Source organism: Osmerus eperlanus, chromosome 4 (assembly GCF_963692335.1).
Source record: "Osmerus eperlanus chromosome 4, fOsmEpe2.1, whole genome shotgun sequence".
Lineage (NCBI taxonomy): Eukaryota > Metazoa > Chordata > Actinopteri > Osmeriformes > Osmeridae > Osmerus > Osmerus eperlanus.
The window spans coordinates 13,984,829-14,002,874 of NC_085021.1; the positions used below are offsets into that span (position 1 = coordinate 13,984,829).

The following is an 18,046-nucleotide window of genomic DNA, read 5'->3' on the forward strand; positions in this document are numbered from 1 at the left end:
CTGGCAAAAGAAGAAGGGTTTTTATTAAACACATTAAGTCTTAAAGGTCACCCTTTAGTGAATGTGCTGACAGGACCAACTGTTACTGAAAGCTTACTGCTTTTGTCCAGATCCTCTACAGATATAAGCCTCGCAGGTGGTCTTTGTGCCTGAAATAAAACAGGAAACTGTTGGCAGCCTGCTCCAGAAGAAATGGAGGGATGAGGAAGCAGGGTGAAAGAGCGAAGGACAAAAAGAAAAGAGAGATTACCACTGCATGCCAGAGATTAGAATGCAGGTTTTGATATTCAGAGAGTGTGAGACTGAGAGAGAGGGAGTGAGGAGTCAGAAAGACATCATATTTGATGGAGCTGGGAGCTGGATAGCAGAGCCAAGAGAATTAAAATAATTAGAGGAAATGAAAGTGAAGGGGAGATTAAGTCACTCACTTTTAAACTGCACAGGAACCAAGTCTGTCAATTTGGGCTTTAGACATTAGAGTAGATTAAACAACCACAATAACAAGTGTACATGTAGCAAACCTGACATGATAGGACAGACTTGCACAGAGGTATCAAACCAAACTATATATATACAGTTTGGTTAACATGGACAGTTTGGTTTGTGAAGTAAGTACTTCCCTAACAAGGTAACTAACATAGCAGACACTAGCAGGATGGATAGTCATTGTAAACTGAGTGACTAGTGTAGATTCTGTAGCGCTAAGGCTCCTTCCAAGTCCTCAGAGGGTAACAGGCAGAGGGAGGACCAGGGGACAGCTGCCCGTTCTCCTGTGACTCACATCTGACGGCGCCAATTTACGACCCTGTGTCACGTAAATCACAGCAAGCACACACACACAATCATCGCTAACCACTGACCTTCCCTGTCAGGAGGACAAAGACATCAAATGGAGTGCTGTCACCCTAGTTTCCTACCAATGCAAACGTGTTGAAACACAAGGTGAAACTAAGTTCCCTTCTCTGTGGCAAATGACACAGTCACACCATTGACTGTCACTGTGGCTATTTTACGGCAGGCAGGTATTTCACAGAAAACCACAGTGTAGTATGCGCACGCACACACAGACACACACACACGGTCCAGAGCTAGGCGACAGCACTGGGAGAGGTGGTGCACAGAGACAGGCCTAGGTGGCCATCCTGACACGCCTCGGCCCCCTCCTTTAGACCAGGTACGGCCCGGCGCTCCACCAGCTGGGACCCACATCTCCTCCTCCATCAATCCTCATTACCAAGCCTGTACAGAACAACGGGGTCAGAACATAACAGCACCGCACGGCCCAGTCGTCCCGGCAACAGCAGTTATTGAGGCGCTGTTTCATTAGAGGGGTGAAGCTATTCCCCGAGGCAGCCCGGGGAGAGAACATACTGGAAGGTTAGACGTGGTTGTTGACTAAATGCTGACAGCATGTGGCCCGCTTTTCTGTGTCACCTGAGCAGTCTTCTGACATTAAGCTGTATTCAATTATCCAATGGAGGAAATAGGAGGAAATCGTCATCACATGAGCACTCTTATCAAATCCACAGAAGCTACCTTGAAAGTCTAAGGCCAGAACTGGGAGTTGATTGCCTTTGGCATTAGTCATTTCTCTGGCACAGGCACAGTGATGGCTGTGTAATGCTGTGGTGCCATTGCAGAAGAACTCCTGTATGTAGGGGAGGGGCCTGAGGAGGGTATTAGGGAATGAGTAAATTAAACTTTCCAGGAGAGGCTAATGAGATCTGTGGAGCCTAATCGAAGACTACTTCAGTATCTGATGAATACCTATTGACTGTGAGGAAAACAGAGATATAAAGCCAGACAGATCTCCTAGGGCTACACTGTGACAGACACAGAGACACAGAATGGAGGAGAGAGAGCACAAGATAATTGGCCCACACACAAACATGGAAGGAGGGACACGAACAAGAGCCGTCCCCAGGGGAGGGAGAGCTCCAGAAGTATCAAGGAGGAAGGAGAAAGACTCACCATGTAGCGCAGGTCGTCAAAGCCGTTGAGCAGCAGCTTGCTCTCGTATTGCGGCAGGCCCACATGCTCCAGCCAGTCCCCCACGGGCTGCTCCAGCAGCCGCCCGGACGCACCTACCGACAGAGGGAAGCGCTTGAGCAGGGAGAAGCCTTTCAGCCGGTAGCAGCGGCACTCGGAGGACGACACGTGGCATTGCCACATCATCCTGGGCCAGCAGAGCCGAGTGCACCAGCACCACGAGGGCAGGGGAGACAGGGTCCACACCTGGCAGGGCGTCGGCCTCCGCAGGGCAGCGGGGGGCCGAACCACGGGCTCCTGAGGTCTAACTGGCCCCTTGGGCTCAGTGGGAAAGGGGGTGGGGTGGGGGGGGGGACTGCAGCTGGTTGATAACTAGATTCCTGATAAGTCCACTTTGTTCTTAAAGTCAACCAGCACAAAACTGTCCAAAAACGTTTTAAAAAGAGCTGAGAGTGTCCACAAGTGTATCATAGTTCAAATCGTAAAACCAGGAGAAAAATTCAGAATGAATTTCCCATATATCCGGACAGTTTCTTCTGACAAATATACAAGCTTGCAGATAACGAGCAGTTTTTAATGAGGGAGGATAGTGAGAAGGTGCTGAGCTGCAGGAGCTGGGTTGTTTGTTGGTCGGGGGTGGGGCGCTTCTCCTGGTGGGAATGTGTGTTTTGGCCCAGCCTAAAGTCCTTCAGAACTTAGAAGGAGTAGCAGGAGGAGGCAGCAGCTCAATAATTAAGCCCGCAACTCTTCTCAGGGTCTCCCTGAGCAAACATACACACACTCACGAGAGGCGTTGCCAAATTGAAAACATGATGGTGTGTATGAGTGGAGTATCAGAGGTGACAGACCATCTCCAGGGTGATTATAATGAGCTGCGGTGATGAGACAAGAGAACAAACAATACACTGACTGTGGAGCTCCTTTTACTAGGAAGAAACACTAAGAAGTAACACAGCTGTCTGTCTAAACATGTGGACATTTTAGTCAAATACACCACTGAAAACTAACCTCTGACCATTTGCAGAATAAAGTCCTGTAGCTTACTTCTGATTATTATTCCAGTCATGCATCCACTTTCCAAACAGCTCTCATATCCTTCAAATAAACTGCTAATCATAAGTCATAAAAATGGCAGTGCAAGACGAAGCTGACAGATCTCAAATCAATACATGGTGACTTTCCTTATAAAATACTCCAATCTGGAATCAGAGCATAAGGCTCATGACTGAAAGAAATAGATATCACAACTTCAAGTAGTGAATTCTAACTACTATCATGTCTCCTTGTCCAACCTAGTTTACACTCAGTCTGATCTAGCCAGAAACACCATACAAACACACACACACACACACACACAAACACACCCACACACAACCTCACAGACTAAACAGTGCAATCTACTGTATAAATGCATCTACAGAATCAAGTATCCACTACAGAAATTGCTACTTCAGCAAGGCTTTTCAGCGCCAAGTCTCCTGTCAGGACGTTTCCCTGGAAGTCTGGTGGCTCACCCTGCCTCTCTTCACGCTCAGACTGGCTCTTTGTCTATCCGGCTGATATCAAAATTCTCCCAGGTCCTCCGACAGTTAAATCAAACAGACCCAATCCTGGAGAGATGCTCGGTTTGTGTCCTTCTATTGTCCTCGCTGTTCACAGCTCCGCTGTCTGCAATTTCTCTCTCCTCTCTCACGCTCACTCGCTTTTACCCCACTCCTCCCTCCCTGCTATTCCCCCCACCACTCTCTTCCTCTCTCTCTCTGCTCTCTCTCTCCCTCTCTCTCTCTCCCTCCCTCTCCCTCTCTCTCTCTCTCTCTGAGACTGCAGGGTGGCTGTTTATTGTCTGTGAGTGAGACGCCATTCCCCACTAACCTGTCTCTCTCTCCTCCCATGGTTCTCAACCTCTCCGTGCACTCTCAGATCTAACTGTCCCTCTACTGTAGGATGACATGTCACCTTTCCCGCCGTCTCTCGTCTCTTTCATCACAGCTAAGCAACTCATCAGCAACCAGGGAGAGAGAGGAACAGAGGGCTGGAGACTGATTGCATGGGGACCATTAACAGGGAACATCACAGCTCGCCCACCACTGTCTTTAGGAACACCCAGGACTGGATCAAAGAAAGAGCAGTGCAGTGGCTCGTCAGATCCAAAACACACCCAGCCTCCAAGAAGCCTTCTCTGGCAGTTCCCTGACGCCCTGCTGACAGCAGCCTTATGGAGACAGACCTGTAGGGGGCGGAGGCTGGTTTAGACTGTGGAGGTTAGTAGACCCGGGCTTAGAGAGGGAGGCTCACTCAGCACAACAGCCCAAGGAGGACAGGGACAAGAGGACCCTCAGCAGCTCTCTTGCACTGGGCTAGCCTCACAGCAAGTCTGAAAACACAAAACAAGCTTATCCCCAGATATTTGCATGCTTGTTAATATTTTAACAGCTCACTCCAATGAAGACCACAACAAACCAGTAGGAAAAAAAATGCCAAGAAGCAATAAAAAGAAGATGGCCAAGCTACTTTTATTGGAATATACCCTTGGGCAGAACACAACTCTCACACGAGAAGGAATTCTCGTGTGAGAGTTGGTGTTGTGGTGGGGGACGGGGATGCTGACAGGGACCATGGTTCTGGTTCACTACCCCAGTCCCAGGGTCCCTTAGTGAACATCTATCACACTCCTAGGACGTGCTCGCCTGCCTCATGCTATGGACGAGCCACAGGAGAGTACAGAAGGCATGATAGTGTGTACAGGCTTTAGACAACACCAACCAGCCAAATGAACATACGCCTATAAGAAATAGGTCTTTGAGATCCAATAGTGCAGCCTTCAAGGCACAAAAACTGCAAAAACCTGGTACCTTCCAAGTTTAGACATTTGTCCAACTGGGGCACTCCGAAAAGGAGGCCAGAGCCAGCTGGGGAAGGGGTACACAGCCGGACCCCGGGTAGGTACAGGCGGGTCACTTTGGAAGCGGTGGTGTAGCTGTGTATCTGGGTCACAGAACTGAGAGTGAACAGTGTGGAAAGGGACAGCCAATTACATATCCACTCCCTAAAGTAAACCCCGGCCCATTGGTTAATTCTAGACCCTTTGGGAGAACTCTATAGAACCGCTACTTTTATCCACTGTTTGTGGATAAAAGCTCCCCTTTTATCCACAAATTAAAAAAAGCCCCCCCCAAAAATGTTCTTCACTATTGCCTTGTCCTTTACCAAGGCTGGTGCCTCTTTTGGTCTAATAAAACCTGATGCTCCTTTTGGCCCTGTCATCCCTCTCCCAGCTCCTTCTATGAGCTCAGCTTCTACATTTTACTGGATCTTTCAAGACGCAGCTCTGTTTCCCTGTAAGCTATTCAGATGGATCAAATGACCCAGGGGACCGTTGAAACCCCCGCCAGCCAAGCCTTCTGCAGATGGTGCAGAGAGATTTAAGACCACTAACAGAATGCCTTGAGACAAACAGGAGAGTGCAGGATGTCAAGGCACTCCTGTTACAGTAAACCTGGACAACAATACCAGCAAGATTCCAACCCAGTGAGACAGAATACAGCTTTGTGTTATTGTAAATATTTATGGCAAAACAGGCAGGTGTTTTATCATCTTATACATTTAGTAATTTTTCTTATACAAACTACGTACTGTTGCTGAACCCTTTGATACAAGTCAGTAAAGGAAGACCACATCTAGCCTACAAAAGAGAAATGATGAAGCAAACTAATTTACTGCTTGTCACTACACCATCTACATGTTACATCATACCGATAAAACAAACGTGAACTTTGGAGAGACGGGTAGAAAAGGATCTTCGACAGTTGACATGCATTACACTATCTCCTTGAAAGAACCTTCCCTTTCAAATCCATAAGGGACAAAGAAAACGATCAATTCTACAGGTAATCTGTGAAGGATGGAAGACGCGACACTGATGGAGGTCATGACATTGACGACAACTGTGATAGTAGCAGTGTTTGGGAGAGGAGCACTTTCAGCACTGTACCTGGCGTGGCATACTGCTGGTCCCTGGAGAAATCGATTCCAGCTCCGATCAGCGTCATGATCTTCTCAATCTGTGAAGAGAGAGAAGACGAGGAAATGACAGGGTAACAGCGACCCCCTTCACCTTCATCATCACCCTCACCACCATCATCACCATCACCAACATCACCACCTCCACCATAACTTCAAGAACAGCTGCTGATTTCCATCCTTCAAATCCACCAAGATGTATAAGGTGACCTACTCATGCATATACTGTAGGTACCTGGTTAGGGAATTACAAGGGAATGATAAAGTTTGATCTGAATGCATGTCATGTTCTAACTGTGTCTATATTTGAGCACCACGTAGGGTTGTTTTGATAATTTCGAACCGCTAGTTCATCGTTTGATAGAGGGACTGGGGTGTCCTGAAAATCATTTCAACAATTCTCTCTTGTTATGAGTCTGTGGAGCCTGCAGCCAAATACAGATATTACAGAGCAGAGGCAACCCAATCTCACAGTTACAGCAGGGTTGAAAACCGTATCAGACTTCAGAGGGATTTATTTTATTGATAAACCTGAAGAGAAAGAACAGGAGCAGCAACAATCCTTTCCTCCCATTAGACGTGATTTATACAGAACCATGCGAACCCAGGTCTGAAGACAGAGCAGAGAGAGCAGAGACACCGCTGAACAGGAACTTCCCATTCCATGCTTTCGACTCACACATTTTATCATGTATCATCCACCTATTTGTGATGCATGTCTCTAAAGAGAAGGTGTACACACACACACACGTCACTCAAACATTCATTTTGGAGAGCACTGAAGCAGGCTTTAGAGCAGCAATATTACATCAGTCATACAGACAGTCAACACTCTGCCCTCTGCACCTATAAGACACTGTCACTGGGACACTTCCACCTATCAGCAGAGAGTGGGCATGTCATGTCAGACAGGCTCCACCTGAAACCAATCTCAGCATAGGTCGGAATATATGTATGTTTACATCGACCAACTTATGTGAATGCTTTCCAGGCAAACTATTTAGAAACAGCCTTCATGTTTGCGACAGTTTGCCGTAAGTGATATAAAATGGCTTGCACTACTGAAGGACACTTATTGAAGGTTTATGTTCTGTCTCAATCCCAGACCAGCAACCAGGAAAAGGTGGGTGCATTGAAGCTTCCTACATCCTAACAGGCCATAATACCAGACTGCATCAGCAAATTGTCTGTCTGACCTTTTTTTCTCAGTCAACCTACACTGATGTCACTATTAAAGTAAAGGACAGGAGAGTGGTTTAGCCAAATTAGACAGACCATTATTTCACATTTTTATTCTGTTCATAGAACAGAACTGTGATAGTAATTTCTCCGGTTAGGAGGAAACGAGGACTCTATTATGTAATCTTAAGTCGCAGATAGATGAGAATGAATTAATCTTACAAGGCTAACTTCTTTTAATTGGACACCTTAGTCAGTCTGACACTTGGAGAGCAGTCTATAAATCATTCCTGGGCGATAATCAGGGTTCATTGTTATTAGTGCTCAATCATAGAAACGTTTACGACTGAAAGGAATCACAGGGTTATGTCTAAAAGAAAAAGATAGAGGACCGGAATTTACTGGAGCATAATTTGTCCAATCAGAATACATAGAAAATTGTTTAAAATGTAGGTCAAAACGTATCAAGGATGCATAAAGCAATCCCTGAAGGGTTCTATAAAACACTTTCACAGTGCTATTCTGATTTTGACCAAGTCTGCTCCAGAAAGTAGTATTTTGAGGTAAATCATGCACTTTGTAGACAGAAGGCCTTTGGGACTGTGAAGTGAGGGATCAAATGTAATTCCAATATGAAAGCAAGCCACAAGTAACAAAATAGCATTGTCATTCCCAAAATGTTCCTCTATCTCTGAGTAACCCATCTACGTCTACCCAGAATGCCCCAGGACAGGACAGACCCAGAGGACCACAGAGGAGACCGCAGGAGAGGTATGAAGTATGAAGGTGTGGGTCTTACGCTCTGTAAGGACTTAGCCCTCCGAAGCTGTACGGCAGGGGCAGCCATCTGGGTCTGCTGAGAGAGTGTTAGGATATTCTTCTGGTTCTCACAAATGATTGTTGTTATCAACTTCCCTCACCCAGCCATTAGTTCTCCCATCCTTAATATTTGCTACAGGAGGCCCTATAATTGAGATTACTACAAGATGAAACATAAAACAAAATTGCATACACTGTATTGGCCTTGACAAATAACCCCAATGAAGAAAAAAAGAACTTTAGGTTGAGGAAGAGGGATAGAGTACTCTGGGTAGGAGAGGCGATGCCCAGCTTATTACGATATTGAGTCTGACTGAAGAAATACAGCATTAAAAGCATATTGTGAGACCTCAAAACAGGCAGCATGCTTCCTGCTGATCTCTGAAGTTCTGAAACACGGGGTATCAGTCTCCTGAATGACCTCTCTCTTATTTACCCTGAAAAGTTCATACTGAGGAACCTAAAAGCAAGATGGAATCTTCACTTCAGTGCTGGAAGAGAGGATGTGTGCGAGAGAGAGTAAGAGAGAGAGAGAGATAAGAGAGAGAGAGAAAGAGAGAGAATAAGAAAGAGCTGAGGAGCAACAACAGCAACCATGATAATGGAATTAAGTAGTGAAAAAATTATCCCTTCTATCTGCCTCACAATGTAATAGTCTCTGCTTGCTTTGACTACCTCTAACAATGGTTCTCATTTGCAAAAAGGGCTCCAGGTGACAGAAGTTGTTTCATTTCCTCTCTGCAATTTACAAAACAAAGCCAAGGCTAACAAACAAAAATTAACAAGCATAAACATGCAGCATTTTACAGCTTCCAAATCAACAGACAGCTGGAAAATGGGACATCTCTATGACAACAGGTCTGACTAACTGAATCATTCAGGTGATTTGACATGAGTCCAAGAAAGAGGCAAGGCTTGGCCCAGCTCCCCCCGGGCTTGGCCAACAATGCCAGCCCTTCAGGGTGCTGAGCAGAGGCACACAATGTTTCGAAAAAAGGCCCCCCAAGGTGACTTACCGGGTAAGAGCGAATACTGCTGAAGGCTTAACAAAGGGGTCTAGGTTCAAATCAGGCCCAGACTATTTCCTGCATGTCTTCCCTTTCTTACTGTTAAAAAAAAAAAAGCCCCAAATATAATTAAATAGAAGGGTTCCGCTATCTGGGCATCCAGCAGGTTTAGGGGACTGGGGGACTTTGCATCATTTTTACAGAAACCATTCTGTTGTGATGTTGAAGACTTACTGTTCCTTCCTTTCCTTGAACCAAACAGTAAATTGTATTCATGATATACAGTAAGCAGAATCTGTATTAACGAGTAGTACAAGGGCAAATCCCAGTCTGCGGATGAGTGTTGGCAGTCCTCTGCAGTGTCTAGTCGATGCTCTAATGATGTTGTAATGTGGGTGTAGGAGCCAGGTAACGAGGACACGGCTGTGCTCTCATAAGCAGAGCCGGCACTGAGGAGGACAGCGCATGCAGTCATGGTGGGCTCATCAGCTCAGAGTCATGAGCAGCTTTGGACAATAAAGATCAGGAGTCTGACAGAGTGGGTAAGATTCCAGCTCTGTGACTCCAAGGAGATGGGGGTGGGGTGGGGGTCACAGTGTCCCATCTCTCCCCCTGCAGCATCCCTCTCATTATCCCTTCCTTGGGCTCAACTCATAGAAAAGGACCCTGTATCCCTCCCGACGGTGGAACACCTTAGGGTATTAGAAGAACAAGAGTTGATCATATACTGCAGATGTTGACACACCTTTTAACTGTGTCGCTAACAGTGAGCTCATAGTACAGGCTCACACAAACACACACACTGGCTCCACTCAGCCTCGGAAATCTACCTCCCTTCACCAAAGATGAAAATGGACAGGGGAATACCGGCTGTTCCAATCATCTTTAAAGGCTGCTGTGTTGACAGGCAGGTGTGATCTACTGCAGGGGCTGGGTAAATAAATCCACGTTATGTGGGGATATGGCTCAGTGGTATCCTTGGAGGTACCACACTTCCACAACACAGCACAGCTCCTACTGGGGCCCAATCTCGGGAACCAGTTCCAGCCTGAGGCAGAGTGGCGCCTCTCCAGGCCTTTTATTCCTCCAGAAACCTGGAGAGAAAGATGCTTCTTTGTAAGAGGTCTCTGTATGGGCACGGAGCTGCTACAATGAGCGGGGTCAAGGGTGCCCCACAGGTCAACAGCTGAGGAGACAGGCAGGCAGACAGGGGGGCAGGGGGGTCAGAGGGAGACAGAAAGAGAGAGAGAGAGAGAGGAGAGAGAGAGAGAGAGAGAGAGAGAGAGAGAGAGAGAGAGAGAGAGAGAGAGAGAGAGAGAGAGAGAGAGAGAGAGGATCAAGAAAGAGAGCAATAGGAGAGCAGTTGGCCATGAGGGTGCCAGTGAACAGCTGGCAGGGTGTGTTCAGGGTGAAATAAAGGGCTGCCGCAGAGAGAGCGTGCCCAGCAACCAGTCTTCCACTGGCAAGCTGGCTCCACATGAGGATAGTACTGGGAGACGGGGGATGGAGGACAAGGGGTGGGGGGCGGGGGGGTTGGGTGTAGAACAAAAACCCCAGCATCCTCTAAGCAGGAGCCAAGAATATACCCTGCCAGTCTGACAAAGACACACAGCGCTATCAGCGCTAGACACCGAATGCCCACAGAGACCAGGCGGACCTTTCAGAACGCCACCGTGTCTCACCAGCTCTGTGATCCGCGGATGCTTGTTTGGGGACGTGGCCACAAAAGAATGCAATGTGTCCATTTAGATCAAGAAACAAACAAACACGGTGTGTACAGATAAGGAGAGTGAAGGTCATCAGGCATCCGGACACAAGCTTTCTAGAAGCTGCGAGGACTCTCAGTCCCAAGCGCCCCTCTGTGTTCTCTATGGGTCCGAGGACAGAGCCTCCTGCTGGTCACCTCAGGCCCTGACACATTGACACATGGCACTGGGATCTCAGTTGGTCCATTTCAAGCAAAATACAGGCTGACTTTCTCTTCCAACTCACCTAAAGAAGTCTGTTTAACCTTTCCCTGAGGAGCTGAGAAACATGCTAACAGATGAGCATAAATATCAGGAGGAACCGAGAAGGGCTTCACTGCCTGTTGAAATGCCTCAGAGGATTAACCATTGACAGACTAACACAATGAGGCGGTGAGATGACAGAAGATCCTCTGGCTTTTCTCTAGCCTACACACTCCTTCAGAAACAAAACACGGCCCTTTAAACAACAGCGATCTGCGCGGCATCAGTGTTTCGTCCCCATTCGTTGCAGGTGGACATGGTGGAAAAGAATCAGTTGAGCTGAGGAGTGTATGAGAATCAATACTCACAAAGGCTGGCTTCATAGTGGCCATTGGATCCGTGGGCGCGGGATCGAAACTGAGGCAGAAATGGAGAGGGCTGGAGATGACCACCCTTGCGTCTCCCTTCTGAGCCTCTGCCTGTCTATACGTCTCTCTCCCCCTCTCTCTCCTCCCATCTGGGGATCTGCATTCACTGGCCCACACAATGTGCCCCCTCGATTGTCATGTTCAGTCTGATCCAGGACCGAGACGAACCCGCATTAGCATGCACTTTAAACACTCTCACACACCGCTCTCTCTCTCTCTCTCTCTCTCTCTCTCTCTCTCTCTCTCTCTCTCTCTCTCTCTCTCTCTCTCTCTCTCTCATTCTCTCTCTCTCTCTCTCTCCTCTCTCTCTCTCTCTCTCTCTCTCTCTCTCTCTCTCTCTCTCTCTCTCTCTCTCTCTCTCTCTCTCTCTCTCTCTCTCTCTCTCTCTCTCTCTCTCTCTCTCTCTCACACACACACACACACACACAAACCAAACACGCACTTAAATGCAGCTGCATGTGTCAAGACCTCATGCAAGTCATATTGTCTTGTTTAAACTAATCAAATGTGAATGTATGTGCACTTGTGTGTGTTAGAGAGATAGAGAAAGAGAGAGAAGATTGAGAAAGAGAGAGAAAGATTGAGAGAGAGGGGGAAAGATTGAGAGAGGGGGAAAGATTGAGAGAGAGGGGAAAGAGTGAGAGAAAGGGGGAAAGAGAGATGTGAGGAAAGGAAGAGTAAGCAGCCCCAGACACAATGAGTTTTGGAGTGTCCTGGGCCCCCTCGCCCGCACGCTGTCACACAGCTCAGTAGTGTTCCAGAGTAGCCAGCCGTGACCAGCAAGATGGCCGACTCACAGCAACAGTAGCAAGGGAGGGAAATGAGGAGAGAGAGCATCAAATAAAATGTCCACGCTTGAAGAGCTATTTTCAGAGGATAACGATAGACTTGGCAAAGAAGTAAAACAAGTCTCTGGCTGCAGATAACTCCTCCATTGGTGGTGGTGTGTGGTTTATACCAGGACAAGCATTAATGAAGAATGGGACTTTGAAGTCACTCTGCTCATCATGCAGGCAAACCTAATGAACTATTAAATACACTGAAAAGGCATGTCACACTCCAACATCAAATATGCAGAAACTTAACTGTCTATTAATACATACTGGGGTTCCACTTACACACACACACTCTCTCCCTCTCCCACACACCCTTCATGGATGTGCATTCTGCTAATCTGTGCCATGACTGGAGAGGCAGCAGTTCTCTTCTGTTATCTTCCACTGGGCTCTGGGTTACTGCATTAGCATGCTTCTCCAAGGCCTCGTTGAGCTAACTGTCAACATGTGAACTGCTCGGCTTCACAGGCTGCTACACAGACAAACACACACACACACCATACCTGTGACAACAAAGCCCTCGGGTTTCACTGTTAAATTGCAGATGAAATAGCCAAAGAAACTGATTTGAAACAAGCGAGGATGTTGCACCTAAACTGAAAATCACAGTCCTCCAAACAGGTAGATGATGAATGTGATGCTCAGTGCTCAGAGGCACAGTGCTCCAGGGGATTCTAATCAAGCCAGCACCTTGAGAACATCCCCATCCGGCTCAGATCTTGTCTTAGAGCCACACCATGCCACCTGTTCTGTGTCTAGCTCCCCTTCCTGTTCCACAAGCTAGTGAGGACCATTCCCAGGGTAAAGAAAACCTTATGCTACCCTTCCATAATCTGAAGTTTAGTCTTACATTATGCAACCAGATCAATTATTAAACTCAATTATGATCAATTATTAAGGTCAGCTCTAGCTCTCTGCATGGTAGCCAAGGGGAGCAGACAGTGAAGCATCCGTAGTGATCAAGCAGCTATCTCCCAGGGCTTCCAGCTCACAGTAGAGGAGATCTGGAGGCTGTGTTCACCAGGCATACTCGTCAAAATCACATCCAGAGACTTCCTCGGTTTGTTCCTGCATTATATAAGGCGAGGCGTTTATCAAACACTATAATTAGGCCCTACACTTCCGACTACAAGGAGACCATTAAGTCGTTTAGTGCTGGAAGTTTCCGAGGGGAATAAAAGATGGAGGCACACAAGCTGTTACGCTCTACTGACCCCATTACCCACATGGACCAGACAGCAGGGATGGACAGGGGCATGGTGCTCAGAACATTGCCTCGGGTGGCTGGGGTGACTCAGCACCTTGAGGTAACGGGGACTCAGATTCAAATCAAATGTTTAGGTGACGAGTCACCAACAACGGTGCATGGAACTTTCTCAACTTCAGTCACAGTGGTCTACCACTTGGTGGTACTCTAACACTGATCACCCTACTCTTCTTTACGCCTGAGAGAAACAAGCAACTTAAATGGGGTCACCTTGCCATGGAAGTATTTGAATATTTTATCTGACGGAACCAACACTCCAACTCTGTCCTGATCTGACCCTTCATGTAGCTGGGTGGTGAGCCCAGAGTTCTGGTCTGGAAAGGACATGGAAGGTCGGGCCAAAAAGCTTTGGCCACCTGCATACCAACCACACCACCCAGCCCAGATATCGACCCGAACGCTGCTATTGAAGCCCCTGCCTGTTTAGACAGGGTCACAGACAGCGAGCAGCAACGTGATCTCTCTACTGTGGAGAGACAGTTACTTGAGCTCCTCGCTGGGGCTGGCTGACCTGGCATCACACATACGTGGCATGGCTGCCAAGCACGGGTATACACAGCAGAGACAACAGGCCAGTGGAAATAACTTTTAACAGTTAACAGGCTGTCATCTTTAAAAGCTACAGTTGTGCAGTTGACACTCCGTTGATAATTGCCTGGAGAAGAAATTCATTCCAAACAGTTCTATGTTTGGCATCAGAGGACCAACAGCGGGGTCAAATGTGACAGTGTGTGGAAGAGAGAAAGACAGGGAGTGTGTGTGTGTGTGTGTATATATGGTGTACAAGCATGTGTGTGTGCATCTCCAGGGTGGCTCAGGTTGATCTCCCGGCGTAACAGCCCGAGGAGAGGTCCTGGAGGGAGGATAGTGATGCAGCTAGGTCTCTCTGTCCTCCGCTCACTTTCCAACCCTCCGTCTCTCTCGGTACTCTTTCCATCCTTATTATTACTATCCTCATGTCTCCTCTAATCTTTCGATTTTGCCCGCTCTGTCACCTCTCCCTCTCCCCCTCCGCGTCCTTTCCTCCATTCCTGTCCCTCTTTTTATCTTCTATCCAGACGGAGCATTACTGTGCTTAATGGTTAGATGTGAATTAAGTCAAGAACATCCTCAATGCTAGAACACAAACTGACAGCACACTGAGGTGGATAAAGAGTGCTTGAAATACCACAACGTGACACTAGGCTCACATTACAGCACAGGATTACACTGCACTGAACTTTCAAAACAGTCCAAAGTGGCCCTGCAATACTACCCTAAACACTTGGCTGAGGGATGTATATGAAATGTCCGTTCTGGACCTTATGTCTACAGCTCCTGACTGTAATCTTACCTCGTCCCATTCTGAGGTGAAGGAAGGGGACTTCTCCAGCCTCTTCTTGCCCATGCTGCAGTTAGACACTGACTCGCTGCGGCTGCCCAGCCCGCCCTCCTCCTCGCTAGGGGGCGACACCAGCAGGTCAGAGTCAGACTTGGAGAGGCTGCGGGCCAGCTTCAGGTCCCCGGGCGGGCGCATCCTGCCAGCGGGCAGGGCGGCAGGCGGCTCCCTGGGCTCCTTGTTCACAGTGGCATAGATGGCTTGGGGGTCACAGTCTGTCAGGATGGCGGCCATGTTGGGCCTAGGGGGTGGAGGAGCCCGTGCTGGGGATGGAGCAGGGGGCGGGAGAGGGGTGGGGATCGGGACAGGGACAGGGGCAGAGGCAGGGGCAGGAGCGGGGGTAGAAGCTTTGGCTGGTCCGGCTGGCTCTGGGCCTTGACTGGGCGGGGCTTGTGCACCTGGCAGTCTGAAGGGCTCCTCCCGGCTGTCGAAGACAGGTGATGACCCGTGCAGCAGCCCGGTGAACTGCTCCGGAACGCCTCCACCTAAGTCCTGGCCCAGCAGTGCGTTGTCTGGAGAGGGAAGACGAGGGAGAGAAGGAGAGTCAGGGCTGTCAGGACTGGAAGCTGGACTGAGACTGAGGCGGAATATCTAGCAAGCAGGGCTGAAAAGAAACCGCCCACACTACCCCTGGAACAGAACTGTGATTGTTTTCTATGAGGTATGGGCAATATAGAGAGGGGGAGAAAGAGAGAGAAGGGGGGAGAGAGAGAGAAACAGAGAAAGAGAGGAGGGGAGGGACTAAGAGGGAGTGGGAGAAATAGAGAGGTGGACCTTGGCATTCTAAAGAACTGGACTGTAACAGAATTCCAAAGCCAGCTTGCATTCATCTGACAAATATGTAGCTGCGTGTCTGTAGTGTGACCCATCTCTTTCACCGCCACCACTGTCTCACTTCCTGTCAGCCCTCTTGTCATGTAGGGGGGCTACAGGGCCCAGACAGAGACCAGGTTCCAGGGAATGACACAGCACTCAAGCTGCCCCACAGGAACACATGGAGACCATGAAACAGGATATGAGCAGGGGCCAAGCAAAGCCCGGTCAGGCAGACTCCCACACACACACAGACTCCCACACAGACTCCCACACAGACTCCCACACAGACTCCCACACAGACTCCCACACAGACACACACACACACACACACACACACACACACACACACACACACACACACACAACCTCACACAACCTCACACAACCTCACACACCAGAGGTTGAGCCACCCTTACCCGCCCTGTCAAATAATGAACATTCAAACCAAACTTACTTCCTCAATCCTCCTCCTAAGCTGTGAAAACAACTGTTGCTGCTTGCCGAGTCGGGTCGAGCCGCTGCCGTTGAGTGCGACCCCCGGAATTGTGGTCACCACAGACCGTATCTCTCGCTGGTCCCTCCTCTAAGGAGCCAGACACCCAAGCCTTGCTTCCACCAGCTAGTCCGCCACCGACTGAGAGTGGTGCCAGGCGGTGCCTCTGCTCTCTTTCTCCCTCTGGCTAGAAAAACCTTGACAACCCTCCTCTCTGTTCCTCCCTCTCTGTTCCTTCTCTAAAAGCCAGAGCGAGTCTGTCGCTAAGCCCATCCGCCTGTCTGTCGTCTGCCTGCAGCCACAGACAGCAGCTCCGGGACAGAGGCTGGGTGACTGTGAGGGGGTGTGAGGGGGTCCAGCTCCACTCAGCACTCTGACTCACAGCCCCAGTCCTGATAATTAGATTTCTGACACATGGCGGATGCGTGTGTGTTTGGCTGTGTATGTTGGAGCAAGGGAGGAAGGCTACGTTGTTATCTCTCTGTGTGCGTGTGGCTGTGTACTCTTTGGCGGCCAGGGTGATAGGGTCAGGGTGTTTGGTGACGGGGAATCTGGGACAGTGACATCACAGCAGGCCAGTGACATAGCAAGGCCGTTTTAGTTTGTCCTTCAGAGGACAGATACACAAAGACAACAGTCACACCAAGCCGTCTTCAAGGGAACTGCAGTTCTCAGCATGCCATAGTTAGTGATTCCGAGAGCTCTCAAAGGGAAATATTAAAGAGGGCAGTGTGAAAGATTCAAATCTGCATGGGGAGCATGGTTCCTCCACCCAGCCTTCTGTCTGATCTGTGCAGCTCAAGCAGAGCCACAGCAGGGTTGACTGGCTGGCTCGCCCTCTGTGCCCTGACTGTTTACCGACCATTTGCAATGAGGCAGAGTACCAACCAACGCCCTGGCCTGTGCCCACTGTCCACCAGGACCAGCTGCTGAACACTCGTTTGGGAATGCTCTGTGTGTGTGTGTGTGTGTGTTTGTGTGTGTGTGTACAAACATATGGAATGGTCTGTGGCCAAACACCCACTCTTGGCAACTAGAGAATGTGAACGCCCAATGAGCGAATTGCTACGCTTCCAACAAGCTAACACTGTTAACCCACCGAGTTAACCCTTCCTGCCCCATCCCCTGACACTGCTGCGTCTGGAAACACTTACAGACAGTAACTAGAATGAAAGGCATACTGGTGTTTATACAGCTTTTATACAGGGGTGAGGTCAATACTGAGAGGGCGGCTGTATTTTATTTGGCCTTCTGAGCTGCAAGTTTTACTAGCAATGTCATGTTGAGGCTGCAGCACGAATGTTTGATGTCATACAGACCATGTTCCAAAGTCAATCTAACTCTTCGTCTTTAAGGGGACGTTATCTCTGCATATGTAGACTGGAGAACATTTCTAACCTTTTATAATATGTGGTGCTCACATATTATAAAAAGAGCTTCTTACTAAGTCTCACATCTAAAACTACTGACAAACTTCTTCATATAAAACCTGAATCTAAACTGTTGTTCCTGTTTTTTTTTTAGACAAAGAGTGAGAACCTGTCTGAGAGAAGTAGAGTCAGGGCATTGTGTTGCTGTGTGCTGGGGTATTTACCACACCTGGGCCCTCCAGTTAGCCAAGGCCAGGCTGGGCAGTGTGTTCTAGACACATCCTTCACAGCAGAGACATCCTTCAGCACGACAGTCAAACTAATATACTGATGCAGGATTCCAGGAGTTCCTCTATCTGCTGGTGCTTTCCTCTCACATATGCCCAAGGCCAAATAACCTGCTGGTTGGAGTAGATTGTTTTGTCTTGGCTACATGGCAACAGTGTTGGAACCGGTAGGACATATTTGATTGTTTTGATACAGTTCAGTACACTG

The 18,046-nt window shown here is 48.4% G+C and overlaps 2 protein-coding genes across 2 annotated transcripts in view; both read right to left on the reverse strand.

The window, feature by feature from the left end:
• Positions 1–2,958, reverse strand: part of LOC134018945 (ankyrin repeat and SAM domain-containing protein 1A) — a 15,529-nt gene extending 12,571 nt beyond the window's left edge. Inside the window, exon 1 of the mRNA XM_062459335.1 lies at positions 1,972–2,958. Within this exon, the coding sequence (XP_062315319.1) occupies positions 1,972–2,175 (204 nt within the window). The 5' untranslated portion in view covers positions 2,176–2,958. The remainder of the gene's footprint in view (positions 1–1,971) is intronic.
• A 13,820-nt stretch (positions 2,959–16,778) lies between these two features.
• Positions 16,779–18,046, reverse strand: part of LOC134019554 (ankyrin repeat and SAM domain-containing protein 1A) — a 29,198-nt gene continuing 27,930 nt past the window's right edge. The window contains exon 15 of the mRNA XM_062460513.1: positions 16,779–16,788. Within this exon, the coding sequence (XP_062316497.1) occupies positions 16,779–16,788 (10 nt within the window). The remainder of the gene's footprint in view (positions 16,789–18,046) is intronic.